General features: G+C 39.8%; 1 protein-coding gene across 4 annotated transcripts in view; it reads right to left on the bottom strand.

Moving 5' to 3' along the window:
- rarga (retinoic acid receptor gamma a) overlaps window positions 1–26598 on the bottom strand; it is a 52080-nt gene that overhangs the window by 4446 nt on the left and 21036 nt on the right. The window contains exons 1-5 of one of the 4 annotated variants that reach the window (XM_079850152.1): window positions 21247–21360; window positions 18071–18541; window positions 4531–4679; window positions 3444–3585; window positions 2231–2290 (exon numbers count right to left, since the gene is read on the bottom strand). In XM_079850152.1, the coding sequence (XP_079706278.1) occupies window positions 2231–2290; window positions 3444–3585; window positions 4531–4679; window positions 18071–18215 (496 nt within the window). In that variant the 5' untranslated portion in view covers window positions 18216–18541; window positions 21247–21360. Of the gene's footprint in view, window positions 1–2230; window positions 2291–3443; window positions 3586–4530; window positions 4680–18070; window positions 18542–21246; window positions 21361–26598 lie in introns of those variants that run through there. The other 3 variants (XM_079850154.1, XM_079850151.1, XM_079850153.1) reach the window with 3 other exon arrangements.

Here is a 26598-nt window from a genome sequence, read left to right as displayed (position 1 = left end):
AGTGAGTCAGGTTCACTTACAAACTGCCAAACTATGATCTTTGCACTTGGATGTGCAACCTAGTGAAACTTTACAAAGTGATGTGCCAGAAAAAACATCAGATGATTTAATCGGGTTTAATTCCTCAGAATGTCTGCAACACATTGCTTAATATACAATTATAAGGAGCAGGATTTTAAACTTGCTAACGATGTACTCAGCAAAACTAAGTGACCAAAAAAAAAAAAAATGTCTTGTTGGCTGACTCTACAGAAAACATGTCCAATTTACATTTCACACCAAAAATAAAATAAAATAAAAGCATATTTCTTTTTTTTATTCTATAAGCTATTGTGCCTTTCATTACTGATTTTTATTTTTTAATACTGTACAATGACTATTTTAAATCATATGTATTTAAATCATAAATTAACTAAATTAACAAAAACCAACATGACATACAGTCTTGGTCAGAATTATTGGTACCCTTGGTAAATTTGATCAGAGGCCAGTGAAAATAAATCTGCATTGTTAATCCATCTAAACTTTCATTTAAAAAATATATCACAAAAATCTAACCTTTCGATTCGGGGGGATCTCATTATGAAATAAATGTTTTTCTCTAATACACATTGGCCACAATCAATGGCACCCTTTTATTTAATACTTTTTGCAACCCCCTTTTGCCAAGATAACAGTCTTTTCCTATAATGCCTGATGAGTTTGGAGAACACCTGACAAGAGATCAGAGACCATTCCTCCATACAGAATCTCTCCAGATCCTTCAAATTCCCAGATCCATGTTGGCGTTTCTTCTCTCCAGTTCACCCGACTCATTTTCTATTAGGTTCAGGTCAGGGGACTGGGATGATGTTCATGGCAGCTTCATTTTGTGCTCAGTGACACATTTTTGTGTTGATTTTGATGTTTGTATTGGAACATTGTCCAGATGGAAGATCCAACCACAACCCATTATAAGATTTCTAGAAGAGTCCATCAGTTTTTTTTTTTGGTTTTGTTTTTTTGTCTGTTGGAATTTGATAGAATCTGATAATTTGATAATGTCCAGAAAAATCACCCCACAACATTAACGATCCAGCATTATATTTAACCGTGGGCATGGGGTACTTTTTATCCCTGTGTGCACCAAACCCATCTGGTGGGTTTGCTGCCAAAAAGGGCTTTTTTTGTTTAGTTTCATCTGACCATAGAATCCAGTCCCCTTTGAAGTCTCTGTCGTGCCTGACAATGGAATATGCTGGAGTTTGTTTTTGGATGAGAGCAGATGATTTTTCTTGAAACCCTCCCAAACAACTTGTGATTTGGTGCTGTTTGAATTATTTATTTATTTATAATAATCCTAATTATTATTATTATTATTTAGGCTTTCTGACCCCAAGATTGAACTATTTTCTGCAATGCGTAAAAAATTAAGTAAAGTCTGCAAAAAAATCTGTGATCCTTGGAGAGTCTTTGGCCACTTTCCTTCTCACCGTGCATTAAGACGATATAGACACACTTCCTCTTCCTCTTTCATAATGCCATAATTCCTCTTCCTCTTTAATCAAATTTCTAATTATTGGAACTTCTTAATTATCACCCTGATGGTGGAAATGGGAATTCTCAATGCTTTAGCTATTATTTATCTTACAGTCACCTTATATTTTGTGAAGCTCAACAATCTTTTGCTGCACATCACAACTATATTTTTTGGATTTACTCATAGTGATGGATGATTAAGGGAATTTGGCCTCTGTTTCCTCATTTAGATTCCTGTGAAACAGGAAGTCATGGCTGTATAATTTCATGTTCCTAGTCACCCTGGTGTGAAAAAAAATATTCCCAAAAGTATATGGGAATATACTTCACAGATATTTTACTCATAACAATTTCTAGGGGTACCAATAATAATGATTGTGGCCATTGTGTATTAAAGATTTTTTTTATTTCATAATGTGATTTTCTCACACTTGAATTTTTTTTTTACTTCAATGAACGGTTCGATTTTTGTGATTTTTTTTAATGAAAGATCAAAAGGATAAACAACTCAGATTTATTTTCATCACCTTCTTTGAGCATATTTACCAAGCGTGTCAATATGTCTGACCACAGCTGTAAATAACATAAACATAAATACATAATTGCAACAGAAAATGTGATTTCTTGTCATAAAAATGCCACTAAAAATAGGCTCATATATTTACAAAAAATATACTTTCATTGTATAAAATTCATGTAAAATATAATTTACTTTTTTCCATTGATTTTGAGGTGATGTTCTTGACAGGTTTTGTAAGATTCATCTTGTCACCTGTTAGAACAAACTCAGTTTAACTTGGATAGCATTTATCACTTGGGCCCTGTCCCAAACGGCACACTTCATATGCACTTTCGGTCTTGTGAACTTACAATGGCTGCCGCGTGCCCGTTAAGTCCATAAGACCTTAGGGTGTCCCATTTGTCATTTTAGGCTTTAGAAAGGTGCTCGCGAGCGCCCCCTTTGTGGGCAATATGCGCCCTCGATGCGCACTTTTGCCGAGCCCGCACAGTCAAAGCGGCGTTACGTCATTAAAGTGCGGACTCGAAAGAAGACCGCGAGTGCTTAGGGTGCCATCTGGGACAGGGCCTTGTTGTGTTATCGCATATCTCCAGATTAGGATACCGAATCCTAAACGTAATCACTAATACATGGAAAAATTACCTCAGATCGGACACTGTGGGTGTTTTGGTGAGTTTTACCCAAGGGAGAGCAGCCCTGCCAACCCTAAACCCCCTCCTCTCTTTCTCTCGCACCCCCCCCCCCCCCCCCCCTCCCATTCTTTCCTTCCTCTCAGGATATCCAGTAATAGCAAAAGCACAATGTGATCCCGGCCCCTACACACATCCCATACATATAAACGCACACATACATGTCCCAGTGGACACATAGAGGGCCAATGTGCCACTCTCCCCGTGACATCATCGCCGTGACCCTGGCAAATGAACAAACACATGCCCCAGACTCGCTCTTTCAACCTCGGACTATTGTCTTTGTTACAACACAAATCTGTTAGTGCCAAGTAATAAAGTGACTAGAGGAAAGGCTACCAAAGAAATCACACCTACCGTGGATGGATTGATGTGGGTGAAATTGCAGACACGAAACCCATTTGTGAAGTGAACATTCATGTTGAGCTCTAACCTCTATGCTAACCATTGGTTTGTGTTTGAACTTTTATTTCTCTTTTGTGTTTTCAAGTGTCTCGACTGGCTGTTTATAGTCATCTACAGTTTGTTTATGCCAGTGCTCCGGGTCTCAAGTCTCATGACTCTAAATTTGTCTGTGTGTCTCTGGGTTGTATGTCTAGCCTATATAAGTGTGTCCCCGTCTGTCTCCTGTCCCATCTCTATATTTGTGTTTGTGTATGTGGGTCTTGGCCAAAGACCAATAAGCTCACGTGCTTGGCAAAGGCCTGAACACTCACCTTCCTTGGACATGCCAACTTCGAAGCACTTCTGCAGCCGGCAGTACTGGCAACGGTTGCGTGTGACCTTGTTTATCTGGCAGTTCTTGTCACGGTGGCAGGTGTACACCATGTTCTTCTGAATACTGCGACGGAAGAAACCCTACAACAGACATCCAAGAGAGAGAGAGTGTTAGTAGGTCAGCTGAAGAGTAGGTCAACCACCTTTCCTCTCCTATCATTTCTCTTATACAAGCTGTCAGTATATTGTTCAAAGTTGCCGATTCAGAACTGTCTTATGCTATTGACGTAATATTGCTTTTGTTGGTCAAAAATCTGAAAAGTCAAAGTGATGAAATGGCCCTTATACCTAAATAAATCGAATATAGATATTATGCCAAACATGTATCATTACTTGATGCAAACAGCTTACCATTGGATTAAAGAAACTAACTGGGCATGTTCACACAGAATGTGTTCTTGCTTCCGTTAAATTGTTTTGTATGTAAATATTTGCTTGACGTTTTTTTTTTTTCCAGTGTATTGATAAGATGTCGTGTCAAGTCAAAAGTTTTTCAACTTTTAACTAAAATAGGTCTTGAGAAACTTTTTTGAACACATCATTTTATTACATTTAAAAGCATTAAGCTGCTTGAAGCCTCACCATAGTTGTATTTCACCACAGTGGTAATTAGTACAACACATATCATTGTGTTGTATCATTTAAACATAGTAAAAATGACTATTGTATTGCCTCCCATTGCTTTAATGTACTGTTCACATAACTCATATTACATCACATTACATCACATTACAGTTCACATTATGCTGATACTGCACAACTGTATCCTTTTCAAGTGACATTTTGTTTTCATAAGCATTTTTGCTCCTTGCACTACAAGTTCCTCAATCAGTCTTAGTTTCTTGCTGTTGACAGGTGCAAAAATACTTTTCTTAGTATTTAAATATTTTTAATGTGCGAGAGATGAACCTCCACGCTTCTCTGTATTTTTCACATTTTTGCCAAACATCAAGACAAAGTGTCTAACAGACTCATGAAAAACATGAGATTTGCCAGGCCACGGGCGATGGGAGTTCTGCTGTTTACCTTGCAACCCTCGCAAGAACTGACACCATAGTGGTACCCAGAAGACTTGTCCTGGCAGACGAAGCAGGGCTTGTAAACACGAGGCGGAGGTGGTGGAGAAGGGGAGCTGGGCACCATCTCCTCCGAACTGGTGCTCTGGGTCTCCACCGCTGAAGAGAGATCAACAGGAGAGAAAAGAAAACATCAGACGCTTCGCTTAATCACATCACTTCACACTATTTACACAACACAGGAGGATTTAATGAGAGGGAGATATTAAACGCCACATGGAGAGAAGAAAAGATTCTCCCGTGAACCTTTTAAACCGTATCCCATTTCAAAGACCCATGAGTGCTTTGAAAACCATCATGATTCCTCGCTAAACCTTTTTCATGATGCCCCCGAGCAGAAACACACAAGGAGCTACCCATCACTGCTTTTTAAATCTGTTATTGTATAAGAAGCATCTGCCAACTAGGTAAAAAGTCAAATCTAGTTAACATGTCTGTAGAATTCATCTCCCTCAAGTTCCGCCCCCCAGCCTACCCCGTCCTTAGGGGGTCAGGATTTTAGGGGATTAGGCTGGTGATTGACACTGGAATGAAAAGAAAACACAAACAGTTTAACACTAGCCGACAGATAAGCGGAGCCGATAAGGCAGGTTGCTCATCTCTGTCACATAGCCTGGGGGAACAACTCCACCCTGCTCTTGGGGTCTTGCGCGCGGGACGGACTAGTGCCTCATGTCACACTAATTCTGATGTCAAGCCTTACTGAAAGTCATGACTTTGAGATATCACACCAGATCAAACCCTAAAATACATTTTCCACAACAAGAACAAACTTGAACTGAATTGAGCTGAATGATGACACTGTCTTCTGTAGCGCTGCTTTATAGCTGAATCAAATTAGTTTTATAATTGCTTTGAAACAATCTGTATTGTATAAAGTTCTTTATAAATAAAGGTGACTTAACGTGACTTTTTTTTACATTTTCACATGCCAAATAGTTTCTTTTAGTGACCCTTGGTCAGTCAAAATCCAAACCCCCAGCCCCCACCCTTGCCATCTTTTGACACACAAAACCCTATTTTCTCTTGTTTCCCGGCCTTAAATTCCTCAGTGCAGTCCTGCTAGGTTTTAATAGAGGCCCCTGCTCGTAAGCTAGGCCTATAAAGGTGGTCTCATGGCTGGACTGGAGGCCCTAGCCCGGCTGGCGGGGTCTTTATTAAGACTCAGACACCTCGGGCTGCCATTCACACCACCAGCTGTAGCCTGAGCTAGTAAAAAAAAAAGGCCCAATCATAAAAACAAAAAATAAAAAACAGGGAGGCTCTAAACTTCTAACTTTTATTGCCCCACCTTCTTCAACTACCTTCAATGGAAAGCCTAAACTCAACCAACAACCCCTCCCTCTCCGTCCCACCACAGGGTTCAGCAAAAACCACCAGCTTGGCTTTTTACAAGAGTTTGGAGACTTCAAAAGAAGAAAAGGGGGCATAAAAAGAGGAATTTGATAGAAAACAGAAAAAGGGACGAGGGTGGAGGGGGTGAACAAGGAGAGGCGAAAAGTCCTATTTAAGGTCGAGCTCACATACAGTAGGGCCTTCTGTTCATGGCCATGGTTACAAACAAATCACTTATTCTTCAAGTGAGAATGAGAAATACGCAAGTTTTCTGAGTATATGATGTAGTAAAAAAAGCTAATTGCATTTGATCTATCAATGTGCATGATATTTGCTTCCCAACTATTGTGCAATGTCAAGTTACTTATTTTTTACCGCACAATTTTAAAGTGTGCAAGAGGAATTTTGTCAGAATAAGATCTAGCTTAATTATTTCATGATTTTGAGAACACTAACTAGCGCATTAATATCACAATGAGTGAAAAACAAACTCAAAAAGGCTCACATTAGGTCACATTAACGTTATAATTCCTGTATAAACCACCAACATGTATGCTATCTCAACACAAACGTGTTTTGAATACTAAGTATATCCTTTGAAGTAAATGTTGCACAGCAGGATCAATGCTCTCTCTTGAAACTAGCGTGAACTCATTTGTTTATATAGCAATACTGGCAATATGCTGGTAATGACAAGCGCCTGAAAAGAACCGCAAACTGCATGTGGCGAGAAGAAACGGCTACTGATTGACACCGTCTGAGTAGCTAGGAGTAAAAAAAGAATGGGAGGGGGATAAAAATCCATCAGGATCTCTCAACAACCCGAGACGGCTCCTGCCGTAAAAACCCCGGTCGCTTTCCCTCCCTCTAACACCTCTTCCCAAATATCAGTCAACACTTCTCCCAGGGTGCACAATGGGATGGGTTCTTGTGTCAGCCCGGAGGCCCTCTCTGCTAAGCTTTCCTCTGTTAGGGAAACAAAGCGCTCTGAAATGAGAGGCCTCCTTATCAGCTCTCCAGCCAGGGACTTGATTTGCATCACAATGCGAAGGCAGAGGGCGGATGGCTGCTGATGGAGGGACAGGTAGAGGCCGACTGCAGTTATCAGTAGATGCTGCTCATTTCCTGCCTGGTATTGTGTTTCTGTCCTGAACTGGTCTTTCTGTATCCTCTGTACATAGGTATTCCAGGTGGACCTTCCTATGCTAATCCCAGTGTCAACCTAGACAAAGTGCCCCTGTGGTAGGAAAACAGCCATATCTGCAAGCAGACACACACACATTATATACCGAACACACACACACACACACGATGATCATATGCTGGCAAAATATGTACACATACACAAAACATGGGTGTCAAAAGCATTTAAATATTTATATCAATAAACATTTATTTGTATTACTAAAAGTATAGATTTATTTCATATTTTTAAAATGAACTTTTACATTTAAAATATTTAGTAAATAATAATAAGAAAATACTATAAATAATAAAATATTTAATATTGATTAAAAAAAACATTTAACTGTTAAATTAATAAAATAAAATAAAAATATTAAGAAAAATATTATCAATAACATATATGTTTAGGTACACTGAAGAAAATCAGAAATTTTCCAGTCAACTTCACAAACAATTACAAAAGAAACAGCAAATAACACTAAATTAAATGTGAAATTTTGAAGTAGAAAAACTTGCAACTTCAAACTTGGTTACACTTTATTGGTTAAGGTGACAGTTACATTGTACTTACTCAAATAAGTACTGAGTAATATTAATTGAGTACATGTACTTACTATGGAGTTACGGTTAGGGTTTGGTTTAGGGTTAGTTACTTGTAAGTATGAATAATTTCCTGTTATCACTATAGTAAGTACTGTACATGTAGTAACGTGCAATTAAGTCACCTGAAAAAATCTTTTTTTTTACAGGTTAAGATCTAGTGGGTAAGGGTCAATATCCACAATGCCGTGCAGATGCACATGCATACAAACTATAAACATTTCATTTTTTGCCACAAAAAGTAATCTAGGTTCAAATCCATTTCCTAAAAAACCGACTTTGGTAACAATAAACAACTTGGGTTAGCCTCATGGGTAACAGGAAGCGAGCTGTGACCTTGAGTTTCTTTATTTTGGTTCAGTCTAGAAGTCTAACAATCACAAGTATACAAAAAGCACAAAATAACAAGTGTCAGCTTCATGTGTTTTAAGTGTTGCAACACTACTTTTAGCTGAGCCGCATATGACGCATTGGCTGCGGAACAACTATTCTTTCACAATAGAAGAGCAGATTTTGTGTACGTGACTGAGGGTGTGATTGAATCTTCAGTGGAGCACTGTTCCCAAATCTAGTCTTGGCATGTGAGCGTGTGTGTGTTCAGTTCTGCATGGGCGCCCGTCCAACGAGTGTCTCTAAAGACTCCCATTTGATTTGCAAATATAGTTCTCTGCGTCTCAATTCCTCTTAAGTATTTCAGCGTGTTGGGCGTGTATTTGCGTGTCGCTCGCTTTGCATTTCTCAGAACATAATCCTGCTTCCCTCCACTGAAAGCTCCATGATTTTGCTTCGCCTCAAATTACAACCCCATACCACAGAGTTGGGTGGACAGACTGCTTTGTTGTGCGTGCAGCCAGTGCAGCAGACGGGCCACAGATTGGCCAGGTTTTTTGGAGCGGTGTGATTGATAGACTGACTGGCAAGGCCCCCTCTCTGCGAGCGGTGCCTGATGGGCAAGGACACACAGTCCTCCTGGCTGCCAACTTCCTGATGAGGGGAACCGACCATGGCTCTTTCTCTGCTTCTGTGTCTCATTGCTCACGGCTTCCTGCCATCACCCAGATCCTCCTCACATGCTGTTGTCATCGTACCACCTTATACTACACAACCTCATTTCCTTCCTCTCCACTGCATCACTGTTTCTTTCCGCTGGATGTATTCTCACTGATTGCAGGCTTTATCTTACCGCAAGCTGTTTTTCGACATTTCTAAATTCACATATTGCAGTGAGAGTAATTTCTTTTGATGTATTGAGAGAAACAGCCATTTAAACAAAGAATTGAATTCCAGATCCTATTTTGCCATTTACTTGGCAAATTGACTTTAAGACCAAATAATAATAATAATAATTTAATGCTAATGGCTAATGGAATATGTTTTTGAACACGAAAAAGTGTTGTTGTTGTTGTTTTTTTTGTAAATTAAATAAAAAGATTTGAAGTGCTGAGAGGAACAATCGTTCAAAGATTTTAACAATTTCCACATAATATTTTGTCAATTAATTGGTAAATGGCAAAATGATAAATTTACTAACTAAACTAACAAAAAAATGTAAATGCTAATGAAAAATAATAACGTTTTTGATTGCAAACTCTCACTAATCAATGAAAAAAAAATTGGTTGATGCCAATAAGCTGGTTGATGCCAATTATTTTCATGTAAATAAAAGACAAAAAAAAGAACAAAAAGAAAAGACACATTCAAATTTCCAGACATGATTATTCCATTTACATAGCAAACTTACTAAAAAACAATGCTAATCGCACCAAATAACACCAAAAAATCCATACCCTCCCTAATCGACAAAATAAGAAATAAAATTCTGACCGAAGCCAATAAGCTGACAATTATTTCAATTTTTTTTTTTTAAGACACTTTTTATGTACTGAGAGAAACAATCATTCAAACAAAGATTTGAACAATTTCCAGATGCTATTATTTCATTATTCCAAAAATGTATGCTAATGGAAAAAATATTATTTTTGAACAACAAAAAATCCATACCCTCGCATATGGACAAAATAAAAAATGTAATTCTGACCAACGCCAATAATAAATAATTGTTTTCATATAAATAAAATTGAAAAAAAACTTTCATTTGGGGTTTACCTACCTCATAAAATGACTTAGGGAGGCCAGTTTAAAAAAATTATGTCTCTGCACGACAGATGCGGTACAACATATGTGTTAGTTATGGAGCTGAGAGGTGTGTGTGTGCTTTTATTAAAGGTGCTGAGCAGTAGCAGTTGCTGTCAACAGCTGTCTGTGAGCTCATTACCTGATCTCCCCCTCCTCTCCTCCCCTTTTTCTACCTTTTTACCTCTATCCTTCCCTCTCATGTGCTTCATCCCAGGCCTGTAAAAAAGGAGGAGTCCTTCCTGTTGCAGTAAGGCCCTTTCTGAAAGGAAGCCCTGTGATAAAACTGGGCTGCCATCCAAGAGATGGCTCAGAGGGAAAGACAGAAAAAGAGAGACAGAAAGATTTACATGCACCCCAGACTGGACAAGGCTGGAGGAATTTACACCCTCATGTCATAACCAGCACACAGGCATGAATACATACATGAAGACATATGCATGCAGTTAACATTCTCAGTCATTGAGTTGGCCAGGATTAGGTCTTCTGTAGGTCAGCGCCATCACACAAGGTGAGCAAAAGGGCAGCAGGTATGAGCAGCCTTCTTTGCTGGGATGGTTCACTCAAAAATGAACAGTCTGTCATCATTTACTCACCATCACGTCATTCCGAACAGGTATGACTGGAATAACACTTCTTTTTTTTGGGGGGGGGGGGGGGGGGAATTATCCCTTTAAACTTAAACTACCCTCAATATGTATTCAATGCTGACTTCCTACATAGCAGCATCTCATAGATCCCATTTAAGACTGTCTGGATGAAGTCTGGATGAAGGTGAGCCAACATTTGGCCTGAATGACCCCTGAATGAGTGGCGCTCACACATCAATGGACTCAGAGAATCAATCGCCCACACTTGAGTCCTTCCTGGATTACAGGCAATCAGACACCCTTTCAACTATGGCTTACACAGATAGTGGTCTCTCTATTATACCAAAGATGTCTTTTTTTCTGGTCTGGTAACCAGAAGGTTGCTGGTTTAAGCCTCACAAACTCCATTGATTTTCTACTTGGATCCATCATGCCCTTGAGCAAGTAATTTAACCTTGGGTTGCTCCAGGGGCTTGTCTCTATAATAAATGTAATTTGCAATATGTAAGCTGCTCTAGATAAAAGCGTCCACTTAAAGACTAATTAATTAAAAATAAAAGTTTCAATTAGAATCAAAAAGGTTTTTATAGCCCAAAGCCATAGGGAATCCACCATAAAGACCTTTTTAATTCCCTAGTTCTTTAGGAAGCCATCTATTCTTTCTTTTATCTTTCAAAGAAACTATAACCTACAAGAAATTGTTTTAATCTCTAAAGAACCATACAGCCAAAATAATGCTGGAAAAGAACAAATGAAGAGTTTATTGACTAGTTCCAAACACAGCCCATTTAGTAAACCATTTGAGGGACTTTTGTCCTATTCCTCTAGTAGGACTCCATCCAAACAGACAGTGAGGGGTAATCAGCGCACAAAGACCGGGAATGAAGGCCTGATTCAGACTAGACAGATTTCTGGTACAGACATCCAAATTTGCAACTCCACTGAATCTCCAGCACCCCTACCAGGCTTCATCTGTGCTGTCAACCCCTGAGTGAGAGTGTCTCCTCTAATTCCTCTCCACTCCAATGGCTGGATGCATCCTCCATGGACACAGCCATTGATCAAGCCAACAGGCAGCGAGACAGCCTCATCTAACCATTATCTTTGATCTTCTGGTCCTTGAAGTCTTCCTCTCACCATCTGTCTGTGCTCACCTGCTTTAAGACAGGCAACTTAGCTTCAGTCACAGCCTGAAGTGTCTCTCGGCTCAGAACTGGGGCAAAGAAGCTCCTTGTTTGGCCCTTATTGCTTCCTTCCCCAAACAATAGAAACCACAAAAGTAGAAGCAGCCAAATTACAAAGACTGATACCTTAATCCTGCAAAATTAAGTTTTGGAGTAAACTGCAGAAGTTTTGGACTTGCTTGGGTTTCAACAAATTGTCCTGATGCCTAATTAGCAAACAACTTGTGTAGCAAATTGCATAGGCTCAATCCTAAACTTTGCTTTGCATAAGGAGTGGGCCCAACAGAGTTGTGGCTTCCTGCTGCCTAAATGATCTGCGGTCGATGCTCATAGTAGCTGAGGGTTTCTTGTGTATAAATATGGCTCTTTCACTATCAGTCCAACAGCCTGGCACACTTCTGTTCTTTCAAAGGGCGAGTCTGTGAGAAACTTCTGCTTTGACTATAGGGGAAATTACAATATGATGTGTGCTTACGTTAGTGGAATTTTTCACTTTAGTGTGGCAGCACGCCTTCTGTGACTGCCCAAGATGTCAGGGTGTGGATGGGCACACTTCGTGGAAACTGGCAATTGCGAAGTTTCAGATCAACACTGCGTGCGGTTTGATGTCCTCTCGAAACCCCGGAGAGCAACAGACAGATCTCACCCGTAATCGTGAAGGATGTCACCTTGAGAAACAAATCTAAACCACAATGTGCTTTTTATTTAGAGCCAACACAGCTTTTCTAAATGAAGCGTAGATCAGCCGATCCGTAGACATCATCCACCAGACAGACGCTCTTCTCTGCTCATACTAAACACTGCGCTGAGTCTTCAGACAGCAGATGATCGTTTAAAAAGATGGATGTGTGGGGGTAAAGTACAGATGGTCTGCCCTAACAAGCATCCTTGAGCTCTTGTATCCATTTATCTTTTATGGCTGATTTAGGATGGCCCTTCACCTCCATCTGCATGTACACGTAAAAAAAAAAAAATAACATAGGATGCAGTGTTGTGTTCAAAAACAGATAGATTTTGACCAGGGGTTTTGAAACCTATTTTTGCGGTTTATAAATTGATATGGTGTCTTAAAAAGTGGCAAAAGAAGTCATTCTGACAGAAATAGTCTTAAAATGTATATTCAAAGGTGGTGAATTGTTAATTCAAGCAGTGTTTTGATGGCAGTAGAGGTGGTGCTTTGAAGTGGATGAATTTAAAAGGGAAACTTCTTTTACCCTACTGACAGTTTCAGCATGCTAAACCACAGCACGTAAAATCTCAGAGGTGTCTTAATTCCCCTTTAAAGCATTGCAGATTAAAATACCAAAGCAAAAACAAAAAGTCTACATTAACTCAGTTAGTGAATGACTAGCTGACCAGCCTTGCACATCCCTAGACCAATCGTACAACAGGATGTTTTTTTGTGAGAAGAGCTACAAGAATACATGAAAGCACTGATAAGATCAGTCTGAAAGTATTGTTATCGCTTCGTAGGCTTGACAACAATGTGCAGATTTTCCAAGTATCAAAAAGCATCAAGATAACATTGAACAATGAAACAAGACTCAATACCAGAATCAATGTCTCATAAGAAGCATCACCTCATCAACAGTGCTGCTAGACCCTCAACCTGATTCTCATTTTAGATAAAACCAATGATTAACTGACGGGGAGATTCTACGACCACCTCTGCAGATAAACATTGGGGGGAGGGGTTGAGCTATATTTTCGGCTAACATTTTCACATAACAGTGAGCCCTAGTAACGACGGAGCCAAGCCGTCAGTCAACAACACACTGGTAACAGAACTTCTCTCCTCACACTGAGCTCACACATGGTTTCAGACTGACAAAGATCCTGCCAACACCTCGCCCCCAGAGAGAAACTGCCAACCAGGCACTGGAGCACTCAGTAAACATCCACTAAATCATTGGACAAAAGGGAGGTGATGTCCAAACTATGACAGCCATTGAGCCTCACCCAGAGTTTTCAATCCCATGATGCCTGGCCTTGTTTGTGTCTCTCAGAGACCCATGAAAGTGAAGAGGAAAGATTAGCTAATTAGCAATGCTTCCTGAATAGAACTTGGGACAAATTTGGACTCTGCAATGGCGTGGCTTGACCGTCGAGGTAGTCCTGAAATCTACAACAAGGTGTTGAACTCACCCTAATTGTTTGAACCAAACAGAACCATGAGCTTGTTTTGGTTCTATCAATTACACTGTCTCAACATTTCACACAAGGTCTAAAATTCACCCATCCCTCAAGCAGCGTTAAACAGTCATTGTTGCTGTTCTACGAGGCGGATCTCTCTTATTTACAGTTCCTTGACCCTGCCGGGATATTATAAACTGCCCTTACAGCAGCAAATGGATTCCAGCGGCACACTGTGGAATCTCAGCGGCCACGTCAGGCCTCCTCTCTTGGGTTTGCCTTCAACTCCCTCTTAGACAGGGTTCAACGGCCATCCACACACAGCTACTGCACCACCTTTAAATCATCAAAACACACCGAAACACCTTATGCATAATTCATTGGTGCAGACATACAAGATGTAAGCACAAAATGACAGCACAGACACTGTGGGTCTCATGAGATTCGACATTTGAAAACTCACGTTGTGCATTGGATATGTAATTGTGAATGCTCATTTCCCCTATTTTTACATGTAGATCACCTTTGTTGTCATCTAACACTCACGAATCATTTAATAACACTGTAATATTTGGCAAAAATATACATTTTTATACTGTACACTATAAAGATGCATTTAAAAATGACTGATTTTAGTGTTATATTTTACATTTATTTAGACAAAATTTTTGATCAGTTATTGGCCATAACATGAAAATAATTATAGGCTTATCAGTCAGAATTTTCATATCAGTACATCCTTAGTTTGCACATTTACAAGCCACACTAAATATTCCTGTACAGAATTGTGTAAGCGTGAATATTTTTAGAGTTTATTAGGACATCACACAGAAAAACACCACTGAGGGCTAAAATGATATGCTATTCCTTAGCCCAAAAGCAAGAAGGGATACTTGCTTGTGGGCTAAAACGTCCTAGCAATAAAGTGCAAGATTGAATAACACAAGTTAACAAGTAAAAGCATTATTCATGGCTTGTTGAGTACTAACAGAGTATCTCTCTATTGTTGGACTGGGAGGCAATCAGTGTGAACCCCTCACAGCCACCACTTTTTCCTATTTCCTCCAACACACACGCTGAGAGACACACACACCCACAAGCATCGAATCAATCAAGGATCATTTTTTATTCTCCTGCCTCGTCGGGTGCTCTAATCTTTTAATTGGATCTTTTTGTAATTATAACGAAATAATTGAGCTCTTCCATTAATACAAAAAATGAGAGAGGGCTACATGTGACAGCGGACACAGGAAGCCCTCATTTCCCTGTCTTTCATGCACAGCTCTGTTTCAGAGAGCTTATCAGACTCTGATGCGGACAGCACACTTTGCAGAAAACAATGGTGTGTGTGTGAATGAGCCTGAGTGATCAGGACAGGAAGGCAATCCTGAATTCTAGTCCTCATTTAAACCAGCAAATCTCAAAAGTGTAGTAAATTAAACTTCCCAAAAGTCTAACAAAATGGTGAAATTTTAGTGTTGCACATCATAAGCAACCTCTTAGCGAAGAAAAAAGGGAAATCAAGAGCAGACGTGATGCTATCTTTCTTAGGTATAGATTACTAAATCACCTGCGTACTTCCTTTTTGTAACATATGGCTCAATACATTCAACGATTGCTTAATAAAAAAGCTCTTTCAGCCCTCTTTCCTTTCAGGGATGGAACAACAGCGGCTCACATAGTCACGAGAGCCGACATTGGCCCGTGCAAAGCCTCTCCATAACCTCTGACATTGAATTTTTTTTTAAACCGCAAAGGTCTTGAACTGCTGCACATAAAAACAGGAAAGACTGCCCACACTGACAGTGGCCTGAGATTATCTTGCTTTTCACCTCTAACAGGCAGCAGGGGTTTTGTGAATCGTGCAGGGCAATGCAAGTAAAGACCCTACATTGTCAGCATGGTTTACTATGTGGTTCAAGTTTCCTGGAAGCCATTACCAACCTAAAGACTGGCACATTTGAAAATAAAAGCAAAACATCTAAATGCAATACACACATGTACAATTAGCATAATAAACACATAAGAATATCCATGTACGTTCAAAAGTTTGGGGTCGGTAAGATGTCTTTGAAAACATTTGAAGTCTCTTATGCTCACTAAGGCTTCATTGATTTGATTAAACATACAGCAAAACAGACTGTGAAATATTATTTCAATTTAAAATAACTTTTCTATTTGAACATATTTTAAAATGTAATATCTCCAAGAACTCCAGTCTTCAGTGTCACATGATCCTTCATTAATTTTAATATGCTGATTTGGTGCTCAAGAAATATTTTTTATTATTATTAAAGTTGAAAATAGCTGTGCTGCTTAATATCGTTTTCAGGATTATTTGATGAATAGAAAGTTCAAAAGACCAGAGTTTATTTGAAATAGAACTCAAATAAAGTTTTTACTGTCTCTTTTGATTGATTTAATGCATTCTTGCTGAATAAAAAAAATAATAATTGAACAGTATTGTAGTCATATGACCAGCACAATCCAGAATGTTTATAGAGTTCATGAAGACATCACACAAAGTCTAAAGTCTAGAAAAGGCACTTACTTGTGGGCTAAAATTCAACAAAATGTAAAAAAAAATGTTTTTTTTTAAAGTGGCAGTTGCAGAAATCTTTTTTTTATCAGAAGGAAACGTTCTTCTGAGAGAGTACTAGATAAAAAGTGATAAAATCTCCCAGATGTAATAAGCCATGGTGCTCATGTGGGCTACATAGGTTAGAGTCTTGGCCTGCAATGTCTCCCTACACCCTTTTGCTGCTCACTAATCAAATAAAGACACAAAAAAGATGAAACTTTAAGAGACAGTGAGACAAACTTAAGTCTTAGAGAAGATTACCCAAAATGCATTGCAGCTGGCCTGTAATACTGAACTAAAACATTGATTAATCTGGTCAAAGAGGACAATGAAAGGCAACTACTGAGTGTATCCTGTGGTCGGATAGACTAGTCTTGTTTACAGAGGTTACTGGGGATGGTGGCTTGTAACAGTACACCGCTTCTACTCTTCCCTTAGGGCAGCAGGATCTGTCCAATTGCCTCTCGATCTCCACTATTTGCTGGAACCAGGAAGGAACAGAATCCGAGATGCAGCAGTGGCGCATTCGGAGGGCTCGTTTTCCATCGTGGGCCCTGACTGTGTGCTTGTGTAGCGTTGGTGAGACATGACTGATTAAATAAACAGATTTCATCTTGTTATCATCAGGGCTCTGGCCAAGGAGAAGAGGCATTATGGACCTCCCTCCCTCCCTCCCTCCCCTCCGGGTCGAGCTCAGACAGGGCATCTGTCTTCATTAAAGAGAACCCAGTGTGGCTGACAGCCACTGAAACGTTGGTGTCTTTCACGATTAATGAAGACAGATGAATTGCCCTCAGAGGCCGAGAAGGAGGAACAAAAAGCAGAAGCTTCGACAAATACAAATGGAAAACAACAAGAGCGGCGTGCATTTTGGGAAAAGGGTAACGGCTATGTTTACAGATCTGGATATCTGAGTTCTTTTCCCTCAGTGTCGCATTGTATTGCAGTATTGCTTGTTTTCCCTTTCTCTCAGTCTGGTCCCCTATTATTATGGACCCCAGTTTTGCTAAAGCAGTACTGTTTTTAGAGCCAAAGGCTGTCTAAAGTCTGGAACGGAGGTAGGAAAAATTAAATTATTGAAATGGAGACAGAGAGAGAAAAACGAAAAGCTTTCCAGGTTTCAAGCTCTCATACTCACTAAACTTTCCACTCAGTATATTTAAGCCAATTCTTTACTATTTTATTATTTGCCATTTGGATTCCTGTCACAGTCTAATCACCCAACCCGCTTTCTAATTCCCAATCTAAGAGTTTCATCAGTGACACATACTTGAGTAATGTCCTTCTCGTTTTTTTTTTTCACTTTTACGCTTGTTTGATGCTGTTGTGTGGGCTGAGCCGTGGTCAGGCATGCTGGGATACCAGAGCTGTCAGGCACAATTGTGAAGTGAAGAAGACAAATGCAATCTGCATGACTGAAATTATAGCACAGTGTCAGGTTCCCCCCCCACCCACTTCTCTCTCTCTCTCTCTCTCTCTCTCTCTCTCTCTCTCAAACACTCTCTCTTTCATCTCTCCCTCTCACATTACTTCCTTTCTGTTTAACTTTTCATCAACTGGCAAGGTCAAAAATCAGGTTACCCACACTGTTGGTGAAACCAGACTCTGTTCGTGACAATCATGGAAAACGATCGACTCAAACAGCATCTCAAACGCAGCTTGATAAATGCAGCTTGAGTGGTTCGTTTGGCACAGAGGGTCAACGTGAGATCAGAGGCCCCGTTTAAATGAATAAGAAAAGGCACTTACAGCGTACACTAGCCGTCCCTGTCCAAGCGAAAGGGTCCAGTCCGGCGTAGAAGGGACTCGCCTTCCGAAGCATGCATGCACCCCGGTTGGTGACATCGTAGAGTTGGCGGGGACCCATGCCCAGAGCCTCCATACAGTCGAACATGATGCGTCCCTGTCGCCCACCCGCCTCCGATTGCCTCGCGTCACCAAAAAAAACAATAACAACACCCGCAGCTACGACAGCGCTAAATCCCCTGCTGGAATTCCTCTACTCAGGATATACGTGCTGCCTGATCCCGCTGCTTTTGCTCTTGTAAGCGTTTCCTCTCTCTCTCTCACGCTGCTTGTTTCTTTTTCCCTCTCCGGCTGATCTGCGGTGCTGGTTGCTCGGGGTGAGCTGCTCCTAGCGTGTTGTAACAGACCTAAATAACAGCCCCACATAGCACTCGCGGCTCTCAGACACACTGGAGCGAACCAACTGCCTCAGTCCTGCGCACACAGAGGGGGGTGGAGAGAGAGAGAGAGAGGGTGATCGAGAAGGGGGGGGCGGGGGGGGGGGGGGGTGGGGGGGTGAGAGAGAGAGAGAGAGAGAGGGTGGAGAAAGACAGAGAGAGAGAGAGAGAGAGAGAGAGAGAGAGAGAGAGAGAGAGAGAGAGAGAGAGAGAGAGAGGGCCACAGGGAGGGGCCATTTGTGTGTTTGCATTGCCAGCTCTGATCTGGTTAGAGGACAAACTTTTATTTGATTCTAGCTGGCCTCTTTTTGTCTCTTTTGTGATTCATATTTCAGCACGCACTGCACACAAACAGGCGCTCTTGCTTTGCGCACCTCCCCCTTTTTTCCCTTGCAGTACATATGAGTCCCCCCCCCCAACCCCCCGAACCCATCCCTCAGCCCCGTCTCTAATCATAACCACATTAAAGTCCAGAGCAAGCGAGAGAGAGTGAGAGAGAGAGAGTGAGCATTGTGCAAGCAGCAGATGCCAGGGCAAAATTCTCGCCTTTGTCTCCACAAAAACAGAGTAAATGACTGATGGCCGCTGCTGTCTCTACCTCATTAAGTATGTGGCGAATATTCAAAGCCCCCTCTGGCCCTCATAGAAGCTTTTAAAAGGAGAACTTTATTCAGTTTGCAGGGAGAATCCATGCGCTAGAGGACGCCAAGCAGGAGACCAACAGGAAGATGAACTTGGGAAGGAATGTCAGGGCTTGTCTTCACACTTGCAACGAAGACATGATGAATTTGAGTCTCTTCCCATGGACTACAGTCAGTAGACAGCGTCAATTTCATTTGACATGCGTGAAAATGAGGCTGTGAGGGGGTAGAACCATACACTCGGTTAAAGCTGAAGTTGCTTACTTAGCAGATGAAACTACAAAAATTAGTCATTCATAGAGAGTAAAACAACTGGGGCAACATGGGCTGTTCTAAATGAATGGCCAATATAAATTATGGATTTAAATAGTTAGGGTATGTTCTCACTTGGCAAGTTTGGATTAAACCGAACCCTGGTGCGATTGTGGTTCATTTGAAAGTGTGAACGCTGCCATCCGAACCCTGGTGCGCACTAAACAAGCGGACCGAGCCCGCTGAAAAGATGGGTCACGGTCCACTTCTAAACAAACTCGGTTCGAATGAAATATGAATGCAGCATGGACCAAAGACATGCAAACGAACCAAAAACAGGAAGATGAGACCCTAAAAAGGACAGAATATATATATTTTCTCGTCATGTCGTGATGTTCCCCATCACAGTTCGATACAGGCATCAGAACCGCTTCTCCTCGCAGCAGATCTTCGTTTGTGTGTGTGACGGAGGGATTCTTGCCGCTGTTTTGACTCCTTTACACATTTCATAAGCTCTTCACGAGTTCTCAGCTGGTCAAAATACCATCATATGTAGGCTGCGCATTTTGCCCAGCACACAGCATTGTTTTGGATGTTCGGTAAGTTCCGTCTCAAAATTGGCAATACGTCATAAAAGCCGACCAATCAGGTTGTGAATGCAATTAAATATGTCTACCAGGATGATGGTCTATTGGTCTACAGGAACAGTTAACCGTTCCTGTCCTAAATATTTAACAAATAAATCAATTATTTTTTAATATGTATAATATAATATTAATACAATAATAATATTATAAATAATTGAAAATATATTCATATTTTTTTAAATATGCTTTATATATTCTAATAAATTAAACATTAATTTAAAAAAAAAAACTCAATTAGTAACCATACAGTACAACTTTTAAAATGAAACGTACTTCTATTCCTCATAGCCTTGTTTTCATTCAAGTACAAATTCAAATGGCATCTACACTGACTATTCAGGTCTGCCACACTATTTTGACTAATGACCTTTTTTTTGCATGACCTTTCAAGCTGTTCAGAATCATTTAATAGATTGCTGGGATAGATTTCCATTTCTATATCAGATACCAAGATTCTACAAGCAAGCGATTATACATATTGAAGTCATTTGCACACTCATAAGATGTTACTGTGGTGATTTGCGGCAAATTTTACTCTACACAATATCTAGCCGAGTAAATACTTTAAAGCAGACCAGAAATAGAAACTTTTCTAAGTCTGGAAATGTTTTTTGATTTATTTTTTTCAGGTTGTCATGACCATGACCATTGGCTTTGGTGTACAAACACTAGATCGTGTAACAAGCAGCTCAGAGATTACCAGTCAATTCAACAAGTTCTTGCCATTCACCCCCCACAATCCTAGTTGCCCCAAATTACTCCCCCTACCCCTAATAAACCACATATACCTCCACAACACAGGCAATCAGCACTACATGACCTGAAAAAACCCCCTAATGAAATAAATAGCTCTGCCAGTGTCAGTGCCAATGGCTTTCAATGAGTGAACAGCTGGGGAGTGGACGGAGCCATACCAGGGTTCAAGTCAAGCAAACAGCTGAACACAATGCCAGGAGCAACAGAGGTGCCTGCGTCTCGGCCTTGCCTCATCCATCTTCACCCCCCTCCCCACCCCCGTCGGCCCGCTGCTAGTGGTACGGCCCAGCCGCCTAAGAAAAGACACCATTTCCTGTCAATCTGCGCTGCTGGTCGAGCTCTCTATAAACACATACTGCCCTTCCTTCCAAATACACTCACAATCTCCCACTCTGTGGAATTCTGCTTTTCATTTTCCCAAACCCCCTTTACGTTTTCACACTTACAAAGAAACAAAGAGTCCTTCTCGGAGCACGTCGGGGCATGCGCAGAGAATGGTATTCATTAGGCTGTTTATTGATCTTGTGGCTCTTGACTTTGTTATGGTTCTCATTTATTTTCTTTAGGCGACCCTCATAGACACAGACAGGAAGAAAGAGTGAGGGAGTGAGTGAGGGAGAGAGAGAGAGAGAGAGAGAGAGAGAGAGAGAGAGAGAGAGAGAGAGAGAGAGAGAGAGAGAGAGAGAGAGAGAGAGAGAGAGAGAGAGAGAGAGAGAGAGAAGGAGAATATGAGTGGGGGAGAGAGAGTGAGTGAGTGAGAGAGAGAGAGAGTAGGGCACTTTAATGGACCTTTTGTTTGAGCAGACAGTAAAGTACATCAATTGTAACACTGAGGTTCTTCATGTAATTGTTGTGTCATAAAGGCTGGGGGTGGCAAAAGAACAAACAAAAGAACAGATCAAAAAGTACAATGGTGGAATTATAATAAAATCTAACACATTTTTAAGATGGAGCAAAACTTTCAGTAAAATATCAAAAAAAAAAAAAAAAAAAGATCAGTTTACTTGAGAAGCATAACTGCATAAAATAGTAAGACTTGGAATTAAGCTTTTGCTTTACCTCATCACATTTTAAAAATCGTATTTTAAACATCAATCTAACTAAACGTATTGAGGTTTATGTTTAAAAACATTTCACCTAATTAAAGATGCATTTTCAAAAAATAAACCACTATTCAAATGTTTTTGAAAGCCAATGTTCATTTGCATTTATTTTATCATTAAACAAACAAACAAACAAACATTATTGTAATTAAAATAAATAACTTCTACTTTAATATATTTTAAAATGTAATTTATTCCTGTGATGATCATTACTCCAGTTTTAAGTGTCACATGATCCTTCAGAAATTATTCTAATGATTTGCTGCTCAAGAAACATTTCTGATTATTATCAAAGTTGAAAACAGTTGTGCTGCTTAATATTTTTGTGGAAATTGTAAAACATTTTTTCAGGACTCTTTGATGAATAGAAAGTATGAAATAGAAATATTTTGTAACATTATCAACTTTTAATTCTAGTGTATTTATTTAATATCAATAGTTACTTATTTTTATTATGATGCTGAAGTCTAAAATGATTATTTTTTTAAATATTTTTTAAAAATAGCTTAATTTAAGATACACTCTGAAAATATATTTTAATATAAATTTCTTATGCAGTGTTGCTTTTTAAGAATGTTTATTTATTTATACTTGAAAACAAACAAAGATACAGAAAGCAACTACTTTCAAATGTTCCTTTTCGAACATGTTAAAACTCGTGTTTGACTTTAATTAAACAAAAACAATGTATTTTAGCATTTATATGTAGATGAATGATGTATATTAAACTATCACAGCCTTTTCCTTCAGGTCCAAACCACACTTTTCGTCATCTCTGTTCTCAAATTTTTCCACAGCTACACTTCTTACTGCTGAAATTCGATATTGCGGTACTGCTAATACTGTTGGCTCCTCTGTGATAAACTGATTTTTTCCTCATGGATAAAAGCGCCTGTGTATTGTCATTCTGAAACTGTTATAACTCGGTGATTTCTTCTCTCCTGCTGAAAATCTTTTGTTAGAAACTGTTCAGTGTAGTCTGAGAGTGAAAAAAAAAAAGAAAAAAAAAAGAGTTGACTTGGACATTTAATCCAACTTCATAGTGCTGACCCAAGTTCCTCCCCCTCCCTCCCTCCCTCCCTTCCCCAGCCAAGGAGGTTGAACTCCAGAAGAAATCCCCACTGGGCCACTAACTTTCCCCCAACTTATCCTGCTCTCCCTCCCTCTCCTTCTCTCTCTCTGGAGCTCAAGCTATTCTCCATCACTCTCCACCACCTCCACTCCCTCGTTTTCCTTCTGTTTTCAAACTTATACTCATCCAACCCTGCTACAGTTTTTAAACAACCCAGAGGAACATCTTTAAAGACAGTTTTGTTCAGTTTTGCTCTTCCATACTTCTCTCTCTCTCTCTCACACACACACACACACGATTCCCTCCTTCCTGTCATGTGACAAAACTCCGATGACAAACAGACCCAGAACTGCTGGGAATCCATCTCACTTAGCTGGCTCCCTGTCATCTCTGCTTTCCAGGCCAGACGAGCCGCACCAGATGAGCTGATCTCAGGCGTCCAGTCACCAAACCGAGCCTCAGAATCAGGTTTAACATGCATGACTCACTGATGTGGACCTCAGACAGCAGACACAATGCATTAGAGATATTAGCCAGGACTGGTTTGCAAGTGTGTGGCCTCAAAGGAATGAAAAATCACAAAGGAGATCTCTTTAATATCTCAACTGTTTCTCCTAGACAGCGATGAGATTAAATGGAGGGCAAATTAAGCCTCCTGCTTCTCAGATTTCTATCTTGAGAAAAAAATCCTTTCAAAACCTTTTATGTTGTATTTGTGTCTATTTGTATTTACAAGGTATTTTAGGGACATCTGGGACCTAACGGGATAGTTCCCCACCTTCATGTCGTTACAAACCTGTATGACTTTCTTCTGTAGGTAATATTTTGAAAAAATATTTTTTGTCCATTCAATGAAAGTCAATGGGGTCCAATGTTTTTTGAACACCACGGACTTTCAAGTCAAGTCAAATTTATTTATATATAGTGCTTTATACAATTTAGACAAGAAAATAACAGCATTGTTGTTATTATGAAACGAATACAATTTAAACTGTATAAAGCAGCTCTACAAAGACAATAGCTTCATTATTCAGCTCAATTTCATTTTATTCTCATCCAATAATGTCAGTGCAGTCAAATCGATACTGAATATTAAGTGTATTTTAAACTAAAATTAAAATTCAAAATATCTTATTTTGTGTTTCACAGAAGAAATAAAGTCAAATAGTTTTTTTATGACAGAATATTCATTTTTGGGAGAACTATCCCTTTAAATGAAACATAATTAACTCCATTATGTCCTCTGCAACCTCTCCATTAGCAACCCCTGAGCAAGAAAATTCCCCTGGGGGGAGAAATGTTTATAGGAAGGATTGATTGAGCATGCATTGCCTATTCTGCTAGTTTTTTTAATCTGTGTATCATGTTATACAGCTCAGGAAGTTTGTGCAGAGTGTAAGCAACAGAGAGTCATGTGTTTCTGTGTGTGTGGATGTGTCCAGACAGATTGCCGGCGATGACAGAGACACAGAACACCACTTCATTTTAGCTCCGTCTGCGCACGCACGCCTCAGATTACCACAACTAGTTCTTGTAGCTCCCTCAGGAAACAGGCAGATATTGACACACATGCACATACCATTCAAACACACATTTTGAGTCATGAAACACACACCTTTGGCACACACAAAACGCTCTACAACACTCAATTTCAACAGCATGTCCTATGCAAAAGTATGCATGTTTAAACACATTGACACATTCCAGAATTCCTGGCATATGAGCGACTATAGCCTGTAGCAATGCTACTAACATAACCACATATTAGTAATGACATATAATAGCTCCAAAATTGTCTAATTATTATTATTAATAATAACAGAATCTTGTTAACATAAATAGAGATAAAATAAAATAAAATCAGTTATAACACCAGTGCTGCTAACACCAGTCAAGGGGAGTAATTAAGTCAAATTAGTGATGCAAATAACATTACTATATTTTAAGTAGTGTGGTAATAGCTCCAAAATGTGTAAAACATTTATAAATAATAATAAAAAAAATAAAATAAAAAAAAAAATTCTCCATTTATTTCATAATGTGATTTTCCCTCCACTTTCAATTCTTTTACTTCAATGAAAGGTTAGATTTTTGCTAATTGTTTTTTATAAAATATCAAAAGAATTAACCATGCAGATTTATTTTACCAAGGGGGCAAATAATTCTGACCAGCACTGTATATATACACAGACACAATTTCTAATGAATCAGTTAATTCACACAGATCATGCAAATTAATGGATTAAAAAACACATTGAAGCATTTTAAATGCTTAAAGTTAATAACATTTCAAAAACATTTTTTATGTTTAAAGTAACATTTCTAATAGAGTAGCGTGACTGAAATGTAACTGTTTAAAACTAGCTTGAGGCATAAAAGTATTCACCAGTACTGCCTCAGTCCCAAAACTCCCATCCCAACACCATCGGACATTTATCATGGCGTCCACCTGAAGCAATATCGTACACATGTTTGGCTCTGAGGAGACATGAAATCTTATCCTGACATCTTACTCGTACACACAATACATCTCCCCGAGAATCTGGAAGTGTCACTGGAAGACCAGACCAGAGGGGAAAACAGGGCTAGAAGACAGGCTGTTCCAGTCTCACTCAGCCTCCTCGTGTTCTGCACCGCATAAAAAAGAAACAGTAAAACTTTTCACAAACTTATCAAACTTGGCAATCTCTCAAACAAGCATTCTCTGTGCCTGTTTCTTTCTCCCACCCCCCGCCATTTCTTTCTCTCTCTTGGCATGCCAGTATTCTTGCTTCTTTAGCATTCTCATGACTTTTGACATGAGGTATTCAAAACTGGAAACCACATGTTTTGTAGTTATGATCTTGACTGGCAAAAAGTTACCTACTCCTCCCCCTGACGTTTAGGCCACACCCCTTAGGACAAGGTCCCTCCCTAAATCCACTAGGAAGCCCCTCCCATACCCGATCGCCATGGCAGAATCCTCATACTGCACGTGCCCAGTCCTGCCTGTTGCAAACATTGAAGCTCCGCCCCCTCTCAACGCTGATCTCTTTATCTTCATCTGTCATCTTGCTAAAATGCCAGTGCACTCTTTACCTTTCAATGCTCGTTCACACTCTGTGCCTCAGCCTAACGCACAGTCTATCCCCTCCGCTATACAGTCTCTCTCCCTGGAACGGTGGGATCAAGAAAGGAAATCCACATAGGAGTGGAGGAGTACAGAAGGGGCAGAGGGGAGGAAAGTAATCCACCGGATTTTCGGGATAGAGTCAGTCGAGCTGAGATTCCATTTGTGAACAATTTGCAAAATTCCCAAACTGAGCTCTTAATGACCTGGCAGAGAGAGGCCACTCCTGACTCTGTCTCCCACTCCGACTGCGGTTACGCCAACTCTCCAAAAAACAGACAAGTGTGGGAGTCGCTTGTGGCCAAAATATTAACAAAGACTTTATGAATTCCCTTTTACACAAAAGGCCCTGCATTGCATGTGTGATTACAGCAATACAGACAGCAAGCACACTAGAGAATAAAAAGCAGAACCGTCCTCTATCAATGACAAACGACAAAGCACTGAAGCACTCTATATATATTTACAGTGCTATGCATAAGTTTAGACACCCATGCTAAAGTTGACTAAAAAG

This window comes from Squalius cephalus (assembly GCF_949319135.1).
Source record: "Squalius cephalus genome assembly, chromosome: 18".
In the NCBI taxonomy this organism is placed as follows: Eukaryota; Metazoa; Chordata; class Actinopteri; order Cypriniformes; family Leuciscidae; genus Squalius; species Squalius cephalus.
The sequence above is the reverse complement of the archived record's forward strand: the minus strand, read 5'-3'. Positions and strand labels throughout refer to the sequence as shown.